Below are 20,894 nucleotides of genomic sequence, written 5' to 3' on the forward strand. Positions count from 1 at the left end.
TTTGCTCATGTGATGCCCACCACAATTCTTTCTTTATGAATAAGCCTCTGTCTCTTCCATTCCTTTTCTCCTGCTTTTGACATGTTGGATTCACGCCGGGGACAAATTTCCATTCAAGGACCACGAGGTAAAGGTGAGAAGGAAAGACAAGGCAAGGAAGCATCCACTGTTGGTCTGTTCCACTTGAGAATTTCATTCCACGCACCATTGAACTCTAGTCCATCCTTTCCAAAAGCTTGTCTTTGCTCAGCATCAGCAGGCAAGTTGCAGGAGGAATAAGGACCCTTCTGGCACTGCCAAATTCCTTGTGTTCCAAGATAGAAGCAGCAAGCTAATCTTGATTACTCAGAAGTTGACATGCATGAAAACGAGTCCAATCCTAAGAAATGTATGGCATCATCACCAGCAGAGCTCAGAACTTGAAGGTAAGTAGCTTCACTGATGTAGTGGACAGCTTTTACAATTTTCTGAGATAGTGACTTGAAATCCTGCAAAAAAAGGCAAAGAGAAAAGAATAGTTAAACATATTTTATACAAAAGTTCCTGAAATCCAGCAGAGTTCATTCACCTTCATCCTAACTTAAAGGCACAACATCAGGGTTTCATTTCAGTTTACCAAACATTATCATGACCTGTTAGATGCTCAACCAGTCATAGTCAAAAAAGGTTATGCACTCAATGATGAGCTCCTACCTCCCATGAATAATTATAACAGCTTTGTTTATCAATAATAAAGTCCGGAATGCAAGAAAATGCATGAAGAACAGCAAAGGCAATAAGATTATAAGAAAAGAAAACTTTGTCAATTTGTCTGTCCATAAATTTCAACCGGAAATTCATACTTACATCCATGGTCACCATTGCTTACTACAAAGAACAATCCAAACATCAAAACAGAAGGAGCAAAATTTATCTCTAATTGATTTCACTTCCCAGCAATTCTATCTTGAGATTATTCCTTTCTCGAACTCTAACTAGGTGAAATTTCTGAACAAAGATGGTTCCTTTTTTTCATAGGAAAAAAAGCGAAGAGAAGAAGATAATAATCATATATGATTATTTTTTGTAAGTATTGCACAATGGAAGAGGAGGAATTGCAAGGTTAGAGAATTGCTGTTTTGAATTGCTCTTTCAGAATGGCTGGAGGTAGTCGTCGGAGTTGGGGACGGAGTCGTGGAATGGCAAAGCAGAGCGGAGGAGCTTTAGTAGAAGCTGGGCCTTCCTTTTGGCCCTCTCCGAGCACCCACCTTGCACCAAGAGTAGAAGGTGGCTCACCACGCCGGCAGCCACCGCCTCCCATTGAAGCACCTCCGAATTCCCCAGCACCGCTACAAGAGCTCCCGCGGCGTGCTCCGCCGTCCTCCCAGATGCCTTCCCGGCCATCGCCCTCACCAGCGCCTCGACAGCAGCTGCCCCTCCTCCCCATCCCGCCACTACCGCTTCCCTGCCGCCCTCCCACCGGCAAAGAAGCTCCACCGTGGCCAATGCCCGCTCTGCATCACTGGATGCCAGTTCACCCACCCTTCCCACCACTGCCGCAGCAGCGCCTGCGGCCACTGCCCGGAATCTATTTTCCTTTGCAAGACACAGGGCAAAGAGACCACGGATCCCCACCCGCACTGCGCGCGGGTTCCCCCGCTGCTCCACCAGCGCCACCAATCCCTCCATTACCCCTTCCGTCTCCCCGACCGCAGTTCTGATCTCCGCCGATCGTGCTCCTGCCGCGACGACTTCGATCACAGCCGCCGCGTTGATCCGTGCCTCCATCGACGGGTGCTCCCGTACCATCTCCCCTAACCGGCGAAGTCGCTCTGGCCGCGTCGCCACTGCCGTGCTCTCTGCCTCGGACAGAGGTAGAATAGAGAGCACGGCCATGGCCTCCAAGGCCGGCTGGTCGGCAAGTTCCTCCTTTCCCTCAAACGCAATCTCAACGAGGGCCGATCGCGTCTCGTGGGTAGAAATCACCGCACGGTTCTTCTCCAACTCCCTTGCCAGCGCACGGAGGCGACAGAGCGCTGCGACGCGCGAAGTGACAGATCCGGCGCTGGCGGAGGCGACGAGCGATCGGACGAGGAGAGGGTCGGCCGGCTGCTTGGGGGTGGGGATGCGTTCCACCCCGAGGGAGCGGTGAGCGACGCACCACTCCTGGATGAGGCGGCGGAGGGTGTGATTGGGAATGAGCGTAAAGTCGGCGAGCGGCACGCGGGTGACCGGGCACGTCGTATTCCCCGTCGCCACCCATGACTCGATGCTCGGCCGGTCGTAAGTCTGCCCCGTGCACACCGTCACCGGATCCCGCATCAGCTCCAGCGAGATCGGGCACCGGAAGTAGTGCGGTACGGTCACTGCCGCCACATCCAACGCCGCCACGCTCCCCGGCATCGCCCTTCTCAATTTCGCCGTCCGTCCGTCGCTGCGATTTGAAAGGCCGTCCAGCACGGACAAAGGGAAAGCGTGCTATAAATGGATTGGGCGGCCTCGGCGGGAGGTTAGTGGGTGGGTCAAACGGCAACGTCGGCGGTCAAATAGTTCGGAAGTGAACAGCTGGGACCGAACCCCTCCGGTGCGATGGATCACCAAACAGCGAACAGGGTCTCCCACCGATGAGATTGGTCGTTGGCGAGATGCGACGTCGAGCGCGTTGCTTCTGGCGGAGGAGGAATAACGAAGTGCAACGTGTCGCGCAACGCTCGCGCGCGCGTGCGGAGAAAGGGGACCACCAGGTCCCCTGAACCGGGAAGTGGCTCCGGTCGACACGCCAACGACTATCTCGTAGCGCGCGCTCGGCCGCTCTTGCACGTGTCTGAACCTCGCCGCACGTGTTGCCAGCTGTAGAGCCCTCCGCCCACTTTGACTATCCAGTCCACGGTGAGGAAACTCGTGACGAAATGCATGGTTCTAAGTTATTTTTTATTATATTAAATATTTTATAAAAATATAAATCAGTTTTGCATGAGTGCAATATAAAATTAATTTTTACATATTTATTTATCTTAATTCACATTAATAAATATCTAATTTTTATCGATTAATTTAGAATAATCGGTGCCAACTCGGAAACTTGAACAAGGACGTTGGAATTTAATAACTCGTTTTTGCTAGCCTTTGCAAACTCTTTGATCCTTTATAACCATCGAGCCATCTTCAAACAAACTTCACTTTTCTATTTTATAGTAAGGTAGTGAACTTGATCATTTTCAGTCGAACGTTTTCACAATCACTTCAACTTAACTTTTTGCTTGATAATGAATCTCTCAATCAACCCAACCTAGTTCCAGTCGCTTGCCCATCCTAACAATGACTCCTTTAATCGACTCATTTTGATTCCGCATTATCGTGTAAGTCATTTATGTTGGAACGGATGACATTGTTAGAGGGGAGGTAAACAGCGATTTGCTTCAATCGTTCAATTTCGTTCATCGATATGTGATCATCTATAAAAGGTTAATACGTAGGGAAAAATAATACGTAGGTTCAGAAGTTAGGATTCCTACTTCATAACCTAGAATTCTAGCAGTATCACTACTATAGTTTTTTCCTTGTCAGACACCTAAATATAGAGAAACCTTTTACAAACATATTCTTTTATAACAAACACAAATAAATACTTTTATCTGTCAGTCGGACCGCTCAAGAAAATGAACAAAGAATCAATGCTTATTGGAGGATGACATGTTGTCAAAAAAGACTGAGCCCACTCGGGCTTGAAGCAAGAAGGTCTCTGGCTCGGATAGTTTTGGATAATAGAAGTAATGAAAGACCAAATGTGTCAAGGGAATACCGTGCAGGTGGAACAAAACCATTTCCCCCGCACAACAACCTAAAGAAGTTCGACACTAATTGATGTAGGGAGATATAGAAATATTTACAAACGGCGTAAAAGAAGGAATGAACGAGAAATCAAAGGCCAACACAAAACTAGTCCTTAAAGAAGGATAGGAAGCCGACTAGTGGTTTGTGTGACCGGTCGTAAGCGGAGGGAATGATAATTTGATAATCAGATGGAAGATGGCATGTGGATTTCATCTGGTCTATTTCATCCTCGTTAAATCTGGACTCGGTGGAAGTATACCAGAGTCCAGGGGCGCCCATAGGAGGTTGTGAAAAACTAGCCATCGAAAACAAAAAAATCGAGAAGAACCAAAGCAAGGATTAAACGAAGAAAATAAAGAGGACCTTATTGAGAAAGATCGCCGGCGAAGATGAGGAGGAGAAGTGTCGCAGAGAGTGTTCGAAGACGAAAGCGCAAGGCGAAGACGACGACCAGCAAATGAAGGTTTATAAACCTCGCGATCGATCACCCAAAGTCATCTGATCAAGGGTTGTGCAAAACTAAGATGAAATCTGATCGTAGAATTTAAAAAGGCATCTGTCACATCACCAGTAGATATCCGTCTGTCAAGTCAAACGTGCGGCGGCAGAAGGCAGGACATGTGGCAGTCAGCCACGGGAGAGCATTAATGATAATTAAAAGGCATGACCGCATGCTCGGTCATAATGATCGAAGATTTACACAGTTATCCAGAAATTTAGAACGTGTCAAAGACACTTTCTTGACATGTCCTTTCATATGATAAATTGGAGAGCATGCCTACGACAAATTGGAGAATGTGCTCACAACCAATTGTACCCACGCCTTGAGGAGCATGCACGTCGTCTACCAAGGCACTATATAAAGGGGGTCCACACACCGACGGAGGTACGCGTTATTCATTATTCATGCTTGTGTCTACTATTGCTCCATCTTTTTTTCTCTTTCCAGTGACTGACTTGAGCGTCGGAGAGCCAACGCCGAGGACCCCTTCCTTGGCTCGGCACTGATGTTTCTTGTGTTGCAAAGCGGAATAGAGTCTGCATCCATTCAATGCAGCAGCCACATCCCCAGCTTTCCATCTCCAAGATTTTCGGACATGATCACATACCTTACTTACCATATCTAATCTGAAGCTGGATTCTCCTTCTTCATTGTTGCTATCTTCTGACGTAGCTGCTTGTTCATCGATGCTCTCCTCTTGGTGACTCGTCATTAGTGCTAGTCCGACATACTCCTCTAATCAAACTCTGATGATGACTCGTCCCATGTTGCCTTCAGATTCTTATGCTTTGATTTGCTTAACTCTTTGTTTTTCTCCTTCCTTTTCAGCTTTGGGCAGTCATCTTTGATGTGTCCTTAGCTTCTTCATCACAGTTGTAGTATCTAATCTTTCTTTTGCCTCTTAGATTTTTTTTGGTCTGCAACTCATTAAACTTGTTAGATCTAAAAAAAATTTTAAATTTCCTTACCATATACGCTTCTTGATCTATGTTGAGTGAGGAATCTGAATCTGGCTTAATCTTATTTGATTTCAGTGCTATGTTTAGGTTTAATGTGTCCTCTTTTAAGCCTGCACATCTAGACTTGTGATGTTCCAAGATTGAAAACAAATTATCTAACGTACTTACCTCTAGATCCTTAGAAATATAATAGGAATCAATTACTGATGACCATATCAAGTTCATTGGAAATGCATTTAGAGTAAACCGTAGAGTCACAATTAATTACCGTTTCTCCAATGTTTGTGAGTCTGGTAATGAGCTCCTTGATCCTTGCCCAAAGATGGGCAACTGACTCACCTTTCTCGAATTTTAGGTTGCTTAGTTGATTTCTGAGCAGATCTCTTTTAGCTAGCTTTATTTTAGATGTGCCTTCATGTAGTTCTAGGAATTTCTCCAGGAGTTCTTTTGTGGAGTTGTAGGCGCTAATGCAGTTGAGTTCCTGAGATGGTAGTATGCTCAGGAGATAGAATTCAGCTCATTCATGTGCCATGAACTTGGTCTACTGCTTCTTTGTCCACAAGTCTTCTTTTTTTTTTTCTCCGTTTACGTCTTTAGATGCTTCAAAATCATATTTAATAATTAATAATATATCAAAATCGGTCTTGAAGAATACCTCCATTTTCTTCTTCTAGATGGCGAAGTCTCCTTTGAACTTTAGTGGATAATTGTTTGCTCCGACCATTTGTGCTTTAGACGACGATTAATCCCTATGAGGCGTCCTCGCACTGATACTAATTGTTGGTCCCGATGTGTCTGGTAAGAGAGAGTGAATTGTCCTAAAATAAGAGTTAAAAAAATCTCTTACTTTTGAACTTAACAAGGCTAGACCATTTTAAACAAAAACAAATGCATAAAATAATAGTAAGAGACAAGAACGATTTACTTGGTTACAATCGGGGAGGTTGTTAATCCAAGACTTTGAAAGTTCCACTAAAAATCTCCTACTAGCGGAGTAACCTCTTACAACAATTAAGTACAGAAACAATAGAAGCAAGTGTTTCATTTTTTAGTGTTATCATAAATAAAGAGGATCAGGGCTCTATTTAGAGCCTACTGGTCAAATTCATCCGTTGGTTAACATGGCATCTCCGGATGCTTGGAGTGGGCCCGGGCGCCCCCAGCGATGCACCTTATCTGCTTCGCAATAGCTCTTCAATGACTCGATGATAAAAGTTTATCCTCACCCGGACACTTGAACCGGTCTAAGCACCTAGAGTGTTACTGACGTGGACCCAAACTCTATCCCCATTACAATGTCTCCGAAGGGTGCCTACGTTGCACCAAACTGGTCCAAGCGCTTGGATAAGTCAACTCTGTGTTGACTTGTCCGGCTTATGCTCCGGTAGGTTGGGTAATTCTCCGACCATCCAGAGTTCAGCTCATCTGAACCCAACTCTGACCTTCTACTCGAGTAGTCTTCCACTTTAGTTTCTCGTCCCTCGGAAGCGTCGGACGCGCCCTTCTCGTTTGCCAGTGTACTCTTTTGCAACACCTCATCCCTCGGATGTACTGAACCCATCGACTCGCTTCCTGTGTCATCCTTCTTTTCTTGCTAGTTGAATTTTCCGCTCGACTTTTTATGTTCCTAAGTTCCTGCCACAGACGCATAGATCACAGAGCCATATCAACCATTCTTGAGACCCTAGGCAGAAAAAAAATAAGGCCTTTATATTTTTTTTAAAAATAAATATTAAAAATATTATTAGAGATATTTAATTTTATTAGTAAAATTTAAAAATGTAGTTTCATGTATTATCAATGATTATTTACACAATTGGAAGGAGTGACCAATTAGACCATGTAAGAATAACTATATCTTATTCAAACCTCAACCTCACTTCTTTATTAGTCCAATTGCAAAAAATAAAAAATATTTTATGTTAATTAATTTGGCAACGAATAATAAATTACTATAATATTATTAATATATATTTTAATTGCTATTTTTTAAAAAAATATATCAATCAATTTTAATTTTGATAAAGGAAAGTCTTAACGCAGTGGTAAAATTATTATTATATGACCTAGAGGTAATAGGTTCAAGTCGTAGATATAATCAGTACATACAGTTGGCTCTTCCCCAGGAACTCTCATTAGCGGGAGCTTCGTGAACCAAGTTACCTTTTTTATCAATTTTAACATCGATAAATTATCAATTAAATTTATTTAGCCAAAAATATTTAGTTAGTAAATATCAACAATGAATTATTAAAAAAAATACCCTAAACTCTAAACCCTATAAAAAAATATCAATTAAATATAACCAATAAATATTTTAAATTTATAAACCAAAATTAATTTCAATTAGTAAATTCAATTTTCATAAAAAAAATAAAAATTATGAAGTAAATTTAATAAAAAATAAAAATAAATGATCACCCAAATCTAACTTTAATAGTAAAAAATTAAAATTATTAATTAAAAAATTTAAAATTATTAAATAAATATAATTTGAATAGTAAAAAAATTAAAATTAATGTTGAAAATAAATCTTGAATAAAATTTATTTTAATCATGATTTTAAATATTTAATATCCAAACTCATATTATATATATATATAGCGAGTAGACGAACACTGGATAGACGGCGCTCACGTTGACTGGCTGTCGACCGAAGATGACGTGATCCTCCGACGAGCTAAGCCTGCAACTACAAGTCGTTAGTGCTGAGCCGAAGAGGGGTTCCCCAACGATGGCCCTCCGACGCTCAAGTCAATCACAAGCAAGCGAATGAAGAATGAAGTAGAAAGGAGCAGCGTAACTGTGACTACAGTGATCAAATCATACCTCCGATAATGCTTTGGGACTTCTTATATAGAGCTCCCAGGAGGTGCGCGCATGCTTCTCGAGATGTGCACCCTTCCTAAAGTATACCTGGAAAGGTCGTGTTAGAAAAGCGTGTCTGTCGCCATACCTGAATAGACCGAGCATATCCTTGGCATGACAGTGGAAGCTTCCACCGTACGATCCTCTGCCTGGCCATGCCGCTGATCATGCCGGCTGTCGATGACACTGGTCCCTAGGAAGATATTGTCAACTGCTCCCGTTGTCTGCTATTAGGCCAAGTGGGAGAGCCGCTCGGCCAGTTCGTCGTTCAGGTGATGCGACGGCAGGGCTGAGCGTCCGCTCGGCCCATGAGCTGCTGTCCGGCTCCACCCAGTCGAGCGAGGGAGCCCTAATTGTCGGGTCGAAGCCGTGTCGCTTGCTTAGCCGAGCGGGATGTCCGCTTGGCCTTCGTCTCTTCCCGCTTTGCCTTATGAACGTCGGAAGCTCAGTGTCAAGTGAAGCTGTCGAAGTGTCGGGTCGGCTACTCTTCCTGCTGATCGGGAAGGTAGCTCGACCAATCGGGCACATACCCCGAATGTTGACCACTTTGACCTCCTACCGAGCGGGCCCCACCTTACCACCGGATCACATGTCTCCCCTTCAAGTCTAGTCGAAGGAGGCTGCAAGTCCGACTCACTGGACAAGTAGCCCGGTGAACGGTTGGCCGGTCAGCTAATAGGTGAGTTGGATCCCGCTCGGTCTTTGTAGGACTGATCTTTCTCTCCCGGTCGGTGCCTTGAGCCTTTGTACTTGGATATTTTTCCTCATCGCTTTCGGAGGGCGCGAGCCGGACAGTCAATGCTGACGCCGCCTGAATCTCCTCGTGATACGCACAAACCACCCTTATTAAGGCCGAGCACACGCCCCTTAAATGTTGCCTTGTGGGAGGACGCCATGTGTCGCAGGCGCAGCCACCGCACGTTCGAGGTGACAGCTACTGATGTGGCGTTTGGCGATTCGAATTCAACGGTCGGATGTGCACTCCAATTCCTGTGCCCTAATCGGACGCCTCCGGTCGGTCGCGTCTATCTTTATAAAGCCTCAGCGTCACCCTTTCCTCCTTTGCGTCTTCTTCGTGTAATCGTGTCCCCCGACAGTTTTGTTTCGGCAATTCTTCTACGTCCAGTGCTCCGACAGTTCTTCCATCTTCAGTGCTTCGGCGATCTCCTCCCTCTTGTAATCTTTCCCTTTCCATCTCCATTGTTGTTTTCCCGTTGCTCCTTTTCAGTCACTGTACTTTTCAGTCTTGTGTTTTCCGGCCATCTTTCCTTTCGTATCCTCTGCCTTTTTGCTTTGCATCAATGGCAAGCTTCTCGCAGCCGTCCGACCCCGCTCCCGGTTTCTGGTACACTACCATGGAGACTCGGTTCGAAGCGGGCGACGCCACAAGTCTCATAAATGTCTACGACATCTCCTCTGACCATGAAATAATATTAGCCTTCTCGTTTGATCGGCCCAATGACCCGCCGATCGGCACAGTTTGTTTCTTTTGGGATCAGTTTGTGGTCGGTCTTCAGTTTCCCATCCACCCCTTCATAACTGAGGTCTGCAATTACTTTCACGTCCCGCTCGCCCCCAACTCTTTCCGCTTGCTATACGACGTGGTAGTGTTGTTCCGAGTGCACAACATTCCACTGACCCCTCAGGTCTTCCATTACTTCTACTATCCCAAGTAGTCCGAGCTGGACACATACCTTTTCCAATCTCAGATCGGTCTTGTCTTCTTCGATAAAATGCCTACCTCCAACAAGCACTGGAAGGAGTACTTCTTCTTCCTGTGACCCCCCGAGCGGCCTTGCTTCCAGACCAAGTGGCAGGTCGGGCTCCCTACTCAGCCAGATCTGAAGAGATACAAAACCTGACTGAATTATCTCCACGCTGCTAATATGTTGGCCGGCCTGAAGTTCGACATTCACAAGCTGTTGCCAGAGGGAGTAATGTACGCGTTCGGGCTAAGTCCAATCTGAACGAAGCTCCCGAGCAGCCTAGGTGTGACATTTCTCAACCTTCTTCCTTTGAGTCTAACTGATTCTGTTTTTTCTTTTGCAGCCGACATCATGATGCGCGCCTGAGCAGCCACCATTATGAAGGCCAAGTAGGCCGAGATTAAAGCAGTCGCGGCCAAGGAGATGGAACGGCTCGGCCTGCCTCCGGTCGACTCACAGGAGGGCACAACTGAGGAAACAACAACTGCGGCGACGGGATCGCCGAGCGGACGCCCAGCGCGAGAGGGACAACCGACCCAGGATCGGTCCGAGCAGCGCCACCCATCATCCTTGCTGAGGGTTTGGGGTCCTCAGGCGATGAAGTGCCGCTGTCTCGCAAGAGACGTCGAATGGACGCACCTTCCCGTTCCACTACCTCGGTCGTCCAAGCCTCTGCAGGGGGAGGCACCCCCTCCCCGGCTCCTGCAACATTGGAGGCTATCTCTTCTGATCGAACGCCGTCTGTGGCTGAGTTACTAGAGCCGCTCGCCGTGCAACCGATCGCTTCCTTACCACCATCTAGGCGGAAGATAACCCGCTTCGCTGTCCTTCCAGTTCCCCCTGCCCACACTTCAGGCCTGAGCACTTCTTCTCACTCTGCGCCGAGCGAGCGACGATCTGTCACTGCCACTCTTCGCCTGTCGATGGAGGGCTTTCTTGCGCCCGACGACCAACCCAGCTCTCCCAAACATCACGTCTATTTTCATGGTCGGCTCACTCATATTTGGGAAGAAGCGAGGGCCCGAACGGCCATGAAACCCCCGGGCGTGCTTGCTGATAGTCATTTGGAGATGTCCACCGGGGTTAGTATTTTCAACAATCAATTCATAAGTTACCTCCGCTCGGCACTAATATTTGTTTGCAGTATTGGGTGGAGAATATTGCCATGTGTCAGTGACTAGCACAAGTGGAGGACGAGCTGAAGAGGCTCAAAATTTTTGGAGAAGCCTCTTCCCAAGGGTCGACGACCGCCCGTCTACAGGCCTACCTGAAGAAGGCCCAACAGCTCCTCGTGGAAGAGCAGCAGAAGTCGGCCGAACATGCCATTAGGATGGGCCAGATCGAGGCGCAATTGAAGAACTACGATCATAAACTCGAGTTGGCTAGCAAAAGGAAACAGCGAGCCATCACCGACCTGGAGCAGAAAAACCAGGATGCTCGGCAGTTGGCCGAGAAGCTGAAGAAGGCGGAGGACTTTCTGATGGTCGAGTGGGAGAGCCGCTCTGCTAAAGAGGCGGAACTTAAAGACCAAGTGAAGCACCTCGAAGAAGAGTTGGTGGCGTCCCGTGCTACTCTGACTACCTACCAAGAGGCCGAGCTGAGTCGCTTCGCGGTCCTGAAGCAACAATACCTTCGCTCAGACCAATTTCTGTAGAAGGCGACTGATCGGATCATCCGATCGTTTGAGCTAGCGATCGATGCGACGCTCGGCCAACTGAAGGCGAATGGTCATGTCTCCGAGGCTCTGTCTAATAAAAACGTGAACTGCGTCCAGCTCCTTGAGTCCATTCCTGACGAGGCCTTTGAATATATCGAGTGAGCGAGAGGTCGGTGGAGAATGTTTTGAATGTACTCATGTCGTTCGGCAGTAACAAATTATCAATGAAATCTTTTTGGGCTCTTTGTTCACATGCCATCTATTCGCTTAAGTATTTGGCTATATGGTTCCAATCGACTATTATGACCGTACTTTCATTATTGAAATATTCGATAGGTTTATACCTTCGGGGTTTATAGTCGTCGCTCGACTCTGGGTTTTAACGTCTCCACTAGACGATCTTCCAAGGCAAGAGTTTAAGGTCGTCGCTCGATCATCGATGGAGACATGGGTTTAACGTCACCGCTCGATGATTTGGTGAAGACCGGGGTTTAAGGTCGCCGCTCGACCGTTGATGGAGACATGGGTTTAACGTCCTTGCTCGACGATTTGGTGAAGACCGGGGTTTAAGGTCGTCGCTCGACCGTCGATGGAGACATGGGTTTAACGTCGTCGCTCGACGATTATTTGGGTAACCTTTCGTTTTTCATTTCAATCCTGCAATCAAAGGACACAGGAAGAACGGAAAGTACATCTCAATTACATTGGCGCACCTTTCATCCAGCTTCATACGGCTGGAGGTGGTCCGCGCTCCAAGGACGTTCTAGTTGTCGACTGTCTTCATCTTTCAGGTAGTAAGCGTCCGAGCGAAGCTTCTCCATGACTTTGAATGGTCCGACCCTCGGAGCCTCTAATTTAGTAATATCGCTGACCGGCTTCACCTTCTTCCACCCGAGGTCGCCGACCTAGAATGACCTCGGGATCACTCGTCGATTGTAATTCTGCCTCATCCTCTGCCTATAAGCCATCAGCCGAACGACTACTTTGTCACGTGTTTCGTCCACGAAGTCCAGCTCCAGAAGTCTTCGCTCGGCGTTGTCTTCATTATAGTGTTGTATTCGATTGGACTCAACTCCCACCTCGACCGGGATGACCGCCTCACCGTGGTATACGAGGTGGAACGGGGTTACACCCGTGCCTTCCTTAGGGGTCATTCGGATTGCCCATAACACGCCAGGGAGCTCGTCCACCCAGCTCCCTCCGATGTGGTCGAGCCGAACTCGTAAAATTCGCAAAATCTCCCAATTGGCGACTTCAGCTTGCCCATTGCTCTGAGGGTATGCTACGTAGGTGAAGACCTGCTGGATGTCATACTCCTCACACCACTCTCTGAGTTTCTGTCCGACGAATTGTCTACCATTATCTGAGACGAGTCGACGCGGAATGCCAAATCGACAGATGATATGTTGCCAGATGAACTTTTGGACCATCTGCTCGGTTATTTTGGCTAATGGCTCAGCTTCGACCCACTTGGAGAAATAGTCCACCGTGACGAGCAAGAACTTTCACTGCCCGGTCGCCATGGGGAAGGGTCTCATAATATCCATGCCCCATTAGTCGAACGGGCATGACACAGTGGAGGTCTTCATCTCCTCAGTCGGTCGGTGGGAAAGGGGGTGATACTTCTAGCATGATAGACAGTTGACTACTGTCCGAGTGGCATCTTCCTGTAGAGTCGACCAGAAGTACCCAGCCAGCAGAATCTTCCTTGCTAGCGACCGACCGCCCGGATGCCCTCCATAGGCCTTGGTGTACTTCCTGTAGTATATAATCGGCATCCTCTGATCCGACGTATTTAAGCAATGGCCTGGAGAAGGTCTTCCTGTAGAACTGGTCCCCGACTAAGGTGAAGCGACCGACCCTTCTTCTCAATAAGTGAGCTTCCTACCGATCGGAAGGCATAGCTCCCGATCGTAGGAACTCTATTATTGTCGTTCTCCAATCGCCAGGGAAAGTGAGTCCCTCCATCCGATCAACGTGCGCCACAAAGGATACTTGCTTGATCGGTTGAGTAATGACGATCGATGAGAGTGAGCTCGCTAATTTGGCCAGCTCGCCCGCTGCTTTATTCTCCGCTCGGGGGATCTTTTGGATGATTACCTCCTGAAAGCTTGCCTTCAGCTTTTCGAAGGCTTTGGCGTACGACTTGAGCCGCGTGTTGCTGATCTCAAAGGCTCCAGTCAGCTGTTGAGTGGCTAATTGAGAATCTGAGTGGATAAGAACCCTACCGGCGCTGACATGCCGAGCGGCTTGCAAGTCGGCTATGAGGGTCACGTACTCAGCTTCATTGTTAGTTACCCGGTACTCTAGCCGAACGGACAACTGCACCCACTCTTCTTGTGGGGAAATAAGCAGTATGCCGATCCCACTACCTTGCCGTGTAGACGACCCATCCACATATATTTTTCATACTGAGTCGGGCTCAGGGTTTTGCACCTCCATTACAGAGTCGGCTAAGGCCTGCGCTTTGATGGTCATTCGGGGATGATATTGGATATCAAACTCGCTGAGCTCTGTTGTCCAATTGATCAGCCGGCCGGATGCCTCTGGGTTAAGAAGGACTCTTCCCAGAAGGTTGTTGGTCATCACTATGATAGTGTGAGCGAGGAAATAAGGAAGAAGCCTCCGAGTGGCGAGTACCAATGCAAATGCTAGCTTCTCAAGACCGGTGTAGCGAGATTCAACATCCTTTAATATATGACTTAAGAAGTACACTAGTTGTTCTTCGTCGTTCTGTCGAACCAACACCGAGCCGACAACGTGTTCGGTTGAAGACAAATAAATCCGGAGTGGCTCATCGGCAGTAGGCTTAGCTAGTATAGGTAGTGAGTTCAGATATACTTGGAGTTCCTCAAAAGCCCGTTCACACTCCTCGTCCCACTGAAACTTGGTGGCTCGACGCAGGATTTTGAAGAAGGGAAGGCTCCGGTCGGACGACTTGGAGATGAATCGTGACAATGCTGTTATCCTCCCGGTAAGTCGTTACGCTTCCTTCAAGTTTCTTGGTGGTGGCATATCTTGGAGTGCTTTTACCTTGCTGGGGTTTGCCTCGATGCCCCGTTCGGTGATGATATACCCCAGGAAGTGCCCGCTTTTAGCGCCGAACAGACACTTCTAAGGATTTAGCTTTATTCCTTACGTCTGAAGAGTCTGGCAGGTCTCCTTGATGTCTACACAGAGATCGACGGTTTGGAGGGATTTAATTAATATGTCATCGACATATACCTCCATGTTGCGGCCGATCTGTCGCCGGAAAACTTTGTTCATCAGCCGCTAGTAAGTGGCTCTCGTATTCTTCAAACCGAATGACATTACGTTGTAGCAGTACGTGTGTAACAACCCACCTTCTACACTACTACTACTACTCTAAAGGTGGATGCTACTTAACTACTAACTCTACTTAACCGATATAATTAAAAACCACATGAAAACCCTACCAAAAAATTTCGACAGAGTCTCCCCTGTACCGGTGACCTTAAACTGATATACAAACACTATATATGCAGCCACAGGCGGCTGGAACTTATTTCAAACAACCACGCAGTTTATATATAACAAAAAGAAGCAAAATACCAAAGGAAACCAACTCTATCAAAAATAATACAAAACAATCCAAAAAGTAACATGTACAAGTTCTAAATACTTTAAACAATTAAACCAAAACACTCTTAATAAATTCTTGACAACTTCTTAGATCACTCCATAGTCCAAACATCACACGCCCATCAAGCCTCCCCTTGTCGCCTCCTTCATATCGTTTTGGCTTTTCCTTTATCTACAGTAGGAGGAAATGTAAACTATAAGCATAAAGCTTAGTGAGCGCTATCTAACTCACAAAAACTCGATATGCATGTATATAAATAAAAACATGCTAAAACTGAATGCTAACATGTAAAGCTACTCATGCTCATACATAGCAAAGGAATCATACTAACTGAAATACTAAACATGTATAGGTAATCATGCTCATAATCCAATACAGGAATCATACTAACTGAAATACTAAACATGTATAGCTAGAAATAAGAAGAACTAAACTTACTGATTCTAAACATATGTGAAGCTTGTTTTACTTGTTTAATACTTATACTTTAATACTTTTATACTTCAAAATAATAATAAACTTCTCTTGGACCCGGCATTGTACCAATTTACGCGCATCCTTAATAAGAGTCGAGGTAGCTAATCTCGAAACTACTAAGGTACTTCTAGGCGATCTTGTGCCTAGGGGCGATCTAGGAGCCCACCCAATGGACCTTGTGTCCGGTACATGTCATTTAAAAGTAAAATACTTATTTTCTTTTTAACTATTACTTCCTTATACTTGTTATTCTTTTAACTCTTCTAATATAAAATGCCTTGGCATTTCTTCAAGCACCTTGCGTGCTGCTAATCCTCAAATGTTGGAATTTGGGATCGTTACCAAAACTGAATGCTAGCATAGCTACAAGAATCCCAACTGAGTACTCAAAGAAAACTAACAATAAGAGTAGGAAAACTGAACTGAAATGCTAAAACACATGCTGTTCGTGCTCACTGAAATAACAAGAATTCCATAACTGCATGCTTAAGAGAAAGGCTGAAATCTGAAACTGTAAATAACTAAAGGCTGAAAACTAAATCTACATGCTTAAAACTTACAACGGAGAGATCTAAAACAACAATTAAACTAAAGGCGAAACTGAAATGCTAAATCAAGGAATCTGGAACACATGTTAAAGTAGCACTAAAAGCTAAACTAAAACTTAGTTTAGTTGCTCAAGTTAAACCGATCTTGCTTAATTATTAGCAAATGGATAATTGCTCATGCTTAACTATCAGCAAACGAAAACTAAACAGCAAGGGAATAATCTAAACAACATAGGAAAAATCTAAACAACATGCTAAACCCATTCAAATTCCTTCTCCTCTTCTTTAACAAACTCATGGCAGCAAAGGTAGATTAACCAAGCTAGGGCAGCAAAAAGGAAATTAACCAACAAAAGAGAATTATCATTGATAACCTAGATTTGAATCTGTTCTTCATGCTTACTGCCTAAAACAACAAAAGACCGAAACTAGAATCTGCTGAAGTTTAAAACCTATGTAAAGCTTGGTATGGCAGCAAAGGAAATTACATCTAACTTATCAGTCATCTTAATTCATAGTTTAGGAAGAACAAATCAAGAATCAACTAAATTAGTTATTGGTACAATCAGTGACCAAGTTTAGTATATATCAATTGATCCGGCGGTAAGAATGGGGGACCCATTTCCTAAGGGTCTCAGCTTGATGACCGATGAAGGGCTGACTAAGCGGTTAATGGCTACGCCGAGCAGCTGAGTAGGTCCGAGCGGAGCTAGAGATAACCCATCCAGGGGCTTGGGTTTCTGACGCCAAGGCAGGAGAATCGAAGGGCCGAGCGAGATTCCGCTCGGCTGGAACCGAAGGGCCGAGCGGGCCGTCCGTTCGGCCAAGATAAGGGCGAGGGTACAAATGTGGCCGAGCGGCCTATGCGCTCGGCTCGGGATATGGGACATCAGCAGAAGCATGTCTGATGAGTAGGCCGTACACAAGATCGCACAAGGGAGGATCTTGCCGTCACATCATGGCAAGGTTGATACAGTAGCAATATGGCCTCATGGACATCTTCCTGACATATCCATATTTGGGCATGGCCCTTCTGACAGACCCATACCTGGGCATGGTCAAAGGTAGGTGGTTACTTTGATTGGTGCGCCCAGGCTTCTTCAGGAGGTCTATATAAGGCCTCCATTTCTTCACTGGAGGTATGAGAAATCTTGATCTGGAGACCACCTTCTTGTTATTCCTCGCCTGACTTGAGCGTCGGAGGGCCGTCGCCGAGACACCCCTCCCGGCTCGGTTTTGCTGCAGGTTCACCGGAGCCCTCGAGGACCCAGCAAGGAGCGCCACATCCCCAGCGTTCGTTGACCCTTGGTTCGAACAGGATCAAATTGGCGCCGTCTGTGGGAACGCACCTGCATTCGAACAGGAACAATGGATGAGGCTGGACGACAACACATCGTGACGCTTTCAACAGAAGAACTCGATGCTCTAGTCGAGATGAGGGCCACCAAACTCATGGAGCAAAAACAAAAAGCATCAGCCGAACAGCCGGAGCAACAAGCAACATCTGCGTCTGGTGGCCGAGCGGAAGCACCTCAAGCCACCGTCGCATTCCCTCGGGCCTTATTTCGCACCCCTGAAGCCGCACCAGCTCGAAGAGATAGAGGCTCTTCTTCAGACGAAATGCCAAGGCGGGATGACAGGAAGGGGAAAGCTCCCACGTTTCCAAGCGACTGGAGGACACCTATTATAGAATTCCTCCGTTCGGGCACCACACCCTCCGATGAATATGCAGCCCAACTCCTCAGGAGAAGAGCCGGTCGGTTTACACTCATTGGAGATCAGCTTTACAAGAAAGCTTTCTCGCGCCCAATGCTGAAATGTGTAAGCTCGGAGGACTCAGCTTACATCCTCCAGGAAGTACATCAAGGATCATGCGGGGGTCATCCGGGCGGGCGCTCATTGGTCAAGAAGATCCTCTTGGCCGGATACTTTTGGCCAACTTTACAAACAGACGCCGCTCGGACAGTATCTACCTGCCTTTCATGCCAGAAGTATCACAACTTCTCCCACCGACCGGCCGAAGAAATGAAGGCGTCAAGCGTTTCATGCCCGTTCGACCAATGGGGAATGGATATTGTCGGTCCATTTCCGATGGCGTCCGGACAGAGGAAATTTTTACTAGTGGCGGTCGACTATTTCTCCAAATGGGTGGAGGCCGAGCCGCTGGCAAAGATCACTGAACAAATGGTTAAAAAATTCATCTGGCAACACATCATTTGTCGTTTCGGCATCCCTCGTCGACTAGTGTCCGACAACGGGCGGCAGTTCACAGGGAAGATGTTAGAGGATTGGTGCACGAGCTACGGCATTGAGCAACATTTCACATCCGTGGCCTATCCTCAGAGCAACGGTCAAGCTGAAGTGGCCAACCGGAAAATTCTCCGTATCCTGCGCGCTCGGCTCGACCACTTGGGAGGAAGTTGGCCAGATGAAGTGTCGAGCGTTTTATGGGCCATCCGAACAACTCCTAAGGAAGGAACGGGCGTTACATCTTTTCATCTGGTGTACGGAGGTGAAGCGGTCATTCCGGTTGAGGTCGGCGTTGAGTCCATCCGGGTCCAGTGTTATGATGAAGGCAACGCCGAGCGGAGGAATATGGAGCTGGATTTGGTCGACGAAGAGCGTGCCAAGGCATCCGTTCGGCTGATGGCGTACCGTCAACGGATGAAGCAAAACTACAACCGGCGTGTCATCCCCCGATCATTCCAGGTCGGCGACCTTGTCCGGAAGAAAGTCAAGCCGGTCGGTGACGTCGGCAAGCTTGAAGCTCCGTGGGCAGGTCCCTTCAAAATCATCGAAAAGCTCCGCTCGGGCGCGTATTATTTGGAGGATGAGGACGGTCGGCAGTTAGATAGGCCGTGGAGCGTGAACCACCTCCAGCCTTACCGGGCGGGGTGAAAGGTGTGCCAATGTAAATCATTCTATGTACTTTTTTCAACTAATACTGGAAATGCAGAAATGAAGAATCAAGAGAACAAATATAAGGCATTGGCAAGAAACGAAGGCCACGAGCCGCTCAGCCGGAGGTAAATGGGTCGAGCCAAGCGCTCGAGGATCAAAGACCCAGTACCTTCCGGATGGAGATAAATTATCCGAGCCAAAATGCTCGAAGCAGACCCTGAGCCGTTCGGCCAAGAGTACGTTTTCCAAGCTGGGTAAAAGGGGCATATGGATTATCCGAGCCAAGCACCCGAATAAGTGAAGGCCTCCCAGCCGATTAGGTTCGCAAGCAAATGACCCATGCCATTCGGCCGGGCACAAAGACTGTTCAAGCGCGAGATAAGATATGAAGGCCAAGGTCGCTCGACCTGGTAAGGAGTTAGTCGTGAAGGCCGTCTAGCCCAGACGTTAAACCGTAGAGTCGCGCCGACCGGCTATAAATAACCGCGCCGTCTAGCCCAGACGTTAAACCGTAGAGCCGCGCCGACCGGCTATAAATATCCGCGCCGACGAGCACCGTCGTTAAAAATCGAGAGCCGCGCCGATCGGCTATAAATAACCGCGCCGTCTAGCCCAGACGTTAAACCGTAGAGCCGCGCCGACCGGCTATAAATAACCGCGCCGTCTAGCCCAGACGTTAAATAGAGCGCTACCGACCGGCTATAAATATCCGCTCCAACACCGCCGTTAAAAATCGAGAGCCGCTACCGATCGGCTATAAATAACCGCCGTCTAGCCAGACGTTAAACCAGAGCCGCCCGACCGCTATAATATCCGCTACCGACGAGCACCGTCGTTAAAAATCGAGAGCCGACGAGCATATCCGCGCCGCGACGAGCACCGTCGTTAAAAATCGAGAGCCGCGCCGATCGGCTATAAATATCCGCGCCGACGAGCACCGTCGTTAAAAATCGAGAGCCGCGCCGATCGGCTATAAATAACCGCGTCGTCTAGCCCAGACGTTAAACCGTAGAGCCGCGCCGACCGGCTATAAATATCCGCGCCGACGAGCACCGTCGTTAAAAATCGAGAGCCGCGCATCGGCTATAATATCCGCGCCGACGAGCACCGTCGTTAAAATCGAGAGCCGCGATCGGCTATAAATATCCGCGCCAACGAGCACCGTCGTTAAAATCGAGAGCCGCGCCGACCGGCTATAGATATCCGCGCCGACGAGCACCGGCGTTAAAATCGAGAGCCGCTACCGATCGGCTATAAATATCCGCTACCGACGAGCACCGTCGTTAAAATGGAGAGCCGCACCGATCGGCTATAAATATCCGCACCGACGAGCACCGCCGTTAAAATCAAGAGCCGCGATCGGCTATAAATAACCGCGCCTACGAGCTCCGTAGAGCCGCGCCGACCGGCTATAAATATCCGCTACCGACGAGCACCGTCGTTAAAAATCGAGAGCCGCGCCGATCGGCTATAAATATCCGCGCCGACGAGCACCGTTGTTAAAAATCGAGAGCCGCGCCGATCGGCTATAAATATCCGCGCCGACGAGCACCGTCGTTAAAAGTCGTGAGCCGCGCCGATCGGCTATAAATATTCGCGCCGACGAGCACCGTCGTTAAAAATTGAGAGCCGCGCCGATCGGCTATAAATATCCGCGCCGACGAGCACCGTCGTTAAAAATCGAGAGCCGCGCCGATCGGCTATAAAAACCGAGCGGAAAGACCGACGAGCCCCGTCGTTAAAAATCAAGTCGGTCCGGCGACTATAAATACCCCGAGCGGACGAACGAATATCAGAGATCGCGGAAACTACAAATATTAAAACATTCAGGCCCGATTGGGGGTTGGTCCTCCAATACT

General features: G+C 47.4%; 1 protein-coding gene across 1 annotated transcript; it reads right to left on the reverse strand.

Moving 5' to 3' along the window:
- Positions 1-798: 798 nt before the first annotated feature.
- Positions 799-2,461, reverse strand: LOC122002671 (U-box domain-containing protein 26-like). The gene has a single exon (XM_042557939.1). The coding sequence runs from the start codon at positions 2,380-2,382 to the stop codon at positions 1,132-1,134; it is 1,251 nt and encodes a 416-aa protein (XP_042413873.1). The 5' UTR covers positions 2,383-2,461; the 3' UTR covers positions 799-1,131.
- Between the last annotated feature and the right edge of the window lie 18,433 nt (positions 2,462-20,894).

This window comes from Zingiber officinale, chromosome 7A (assembly GCF_018446385.1).
Source record: "Zingiber officinale cultivar Zhangliang chromosome 7A, Zo_v1.1, whole genome shotgun sequence".
NCBI lineage: Eukaryota > Viridiplantae > Streptophyta > Magnoliopsida > Zingiberales > Zingiberaceae > Zingiber > Zingiber officinale.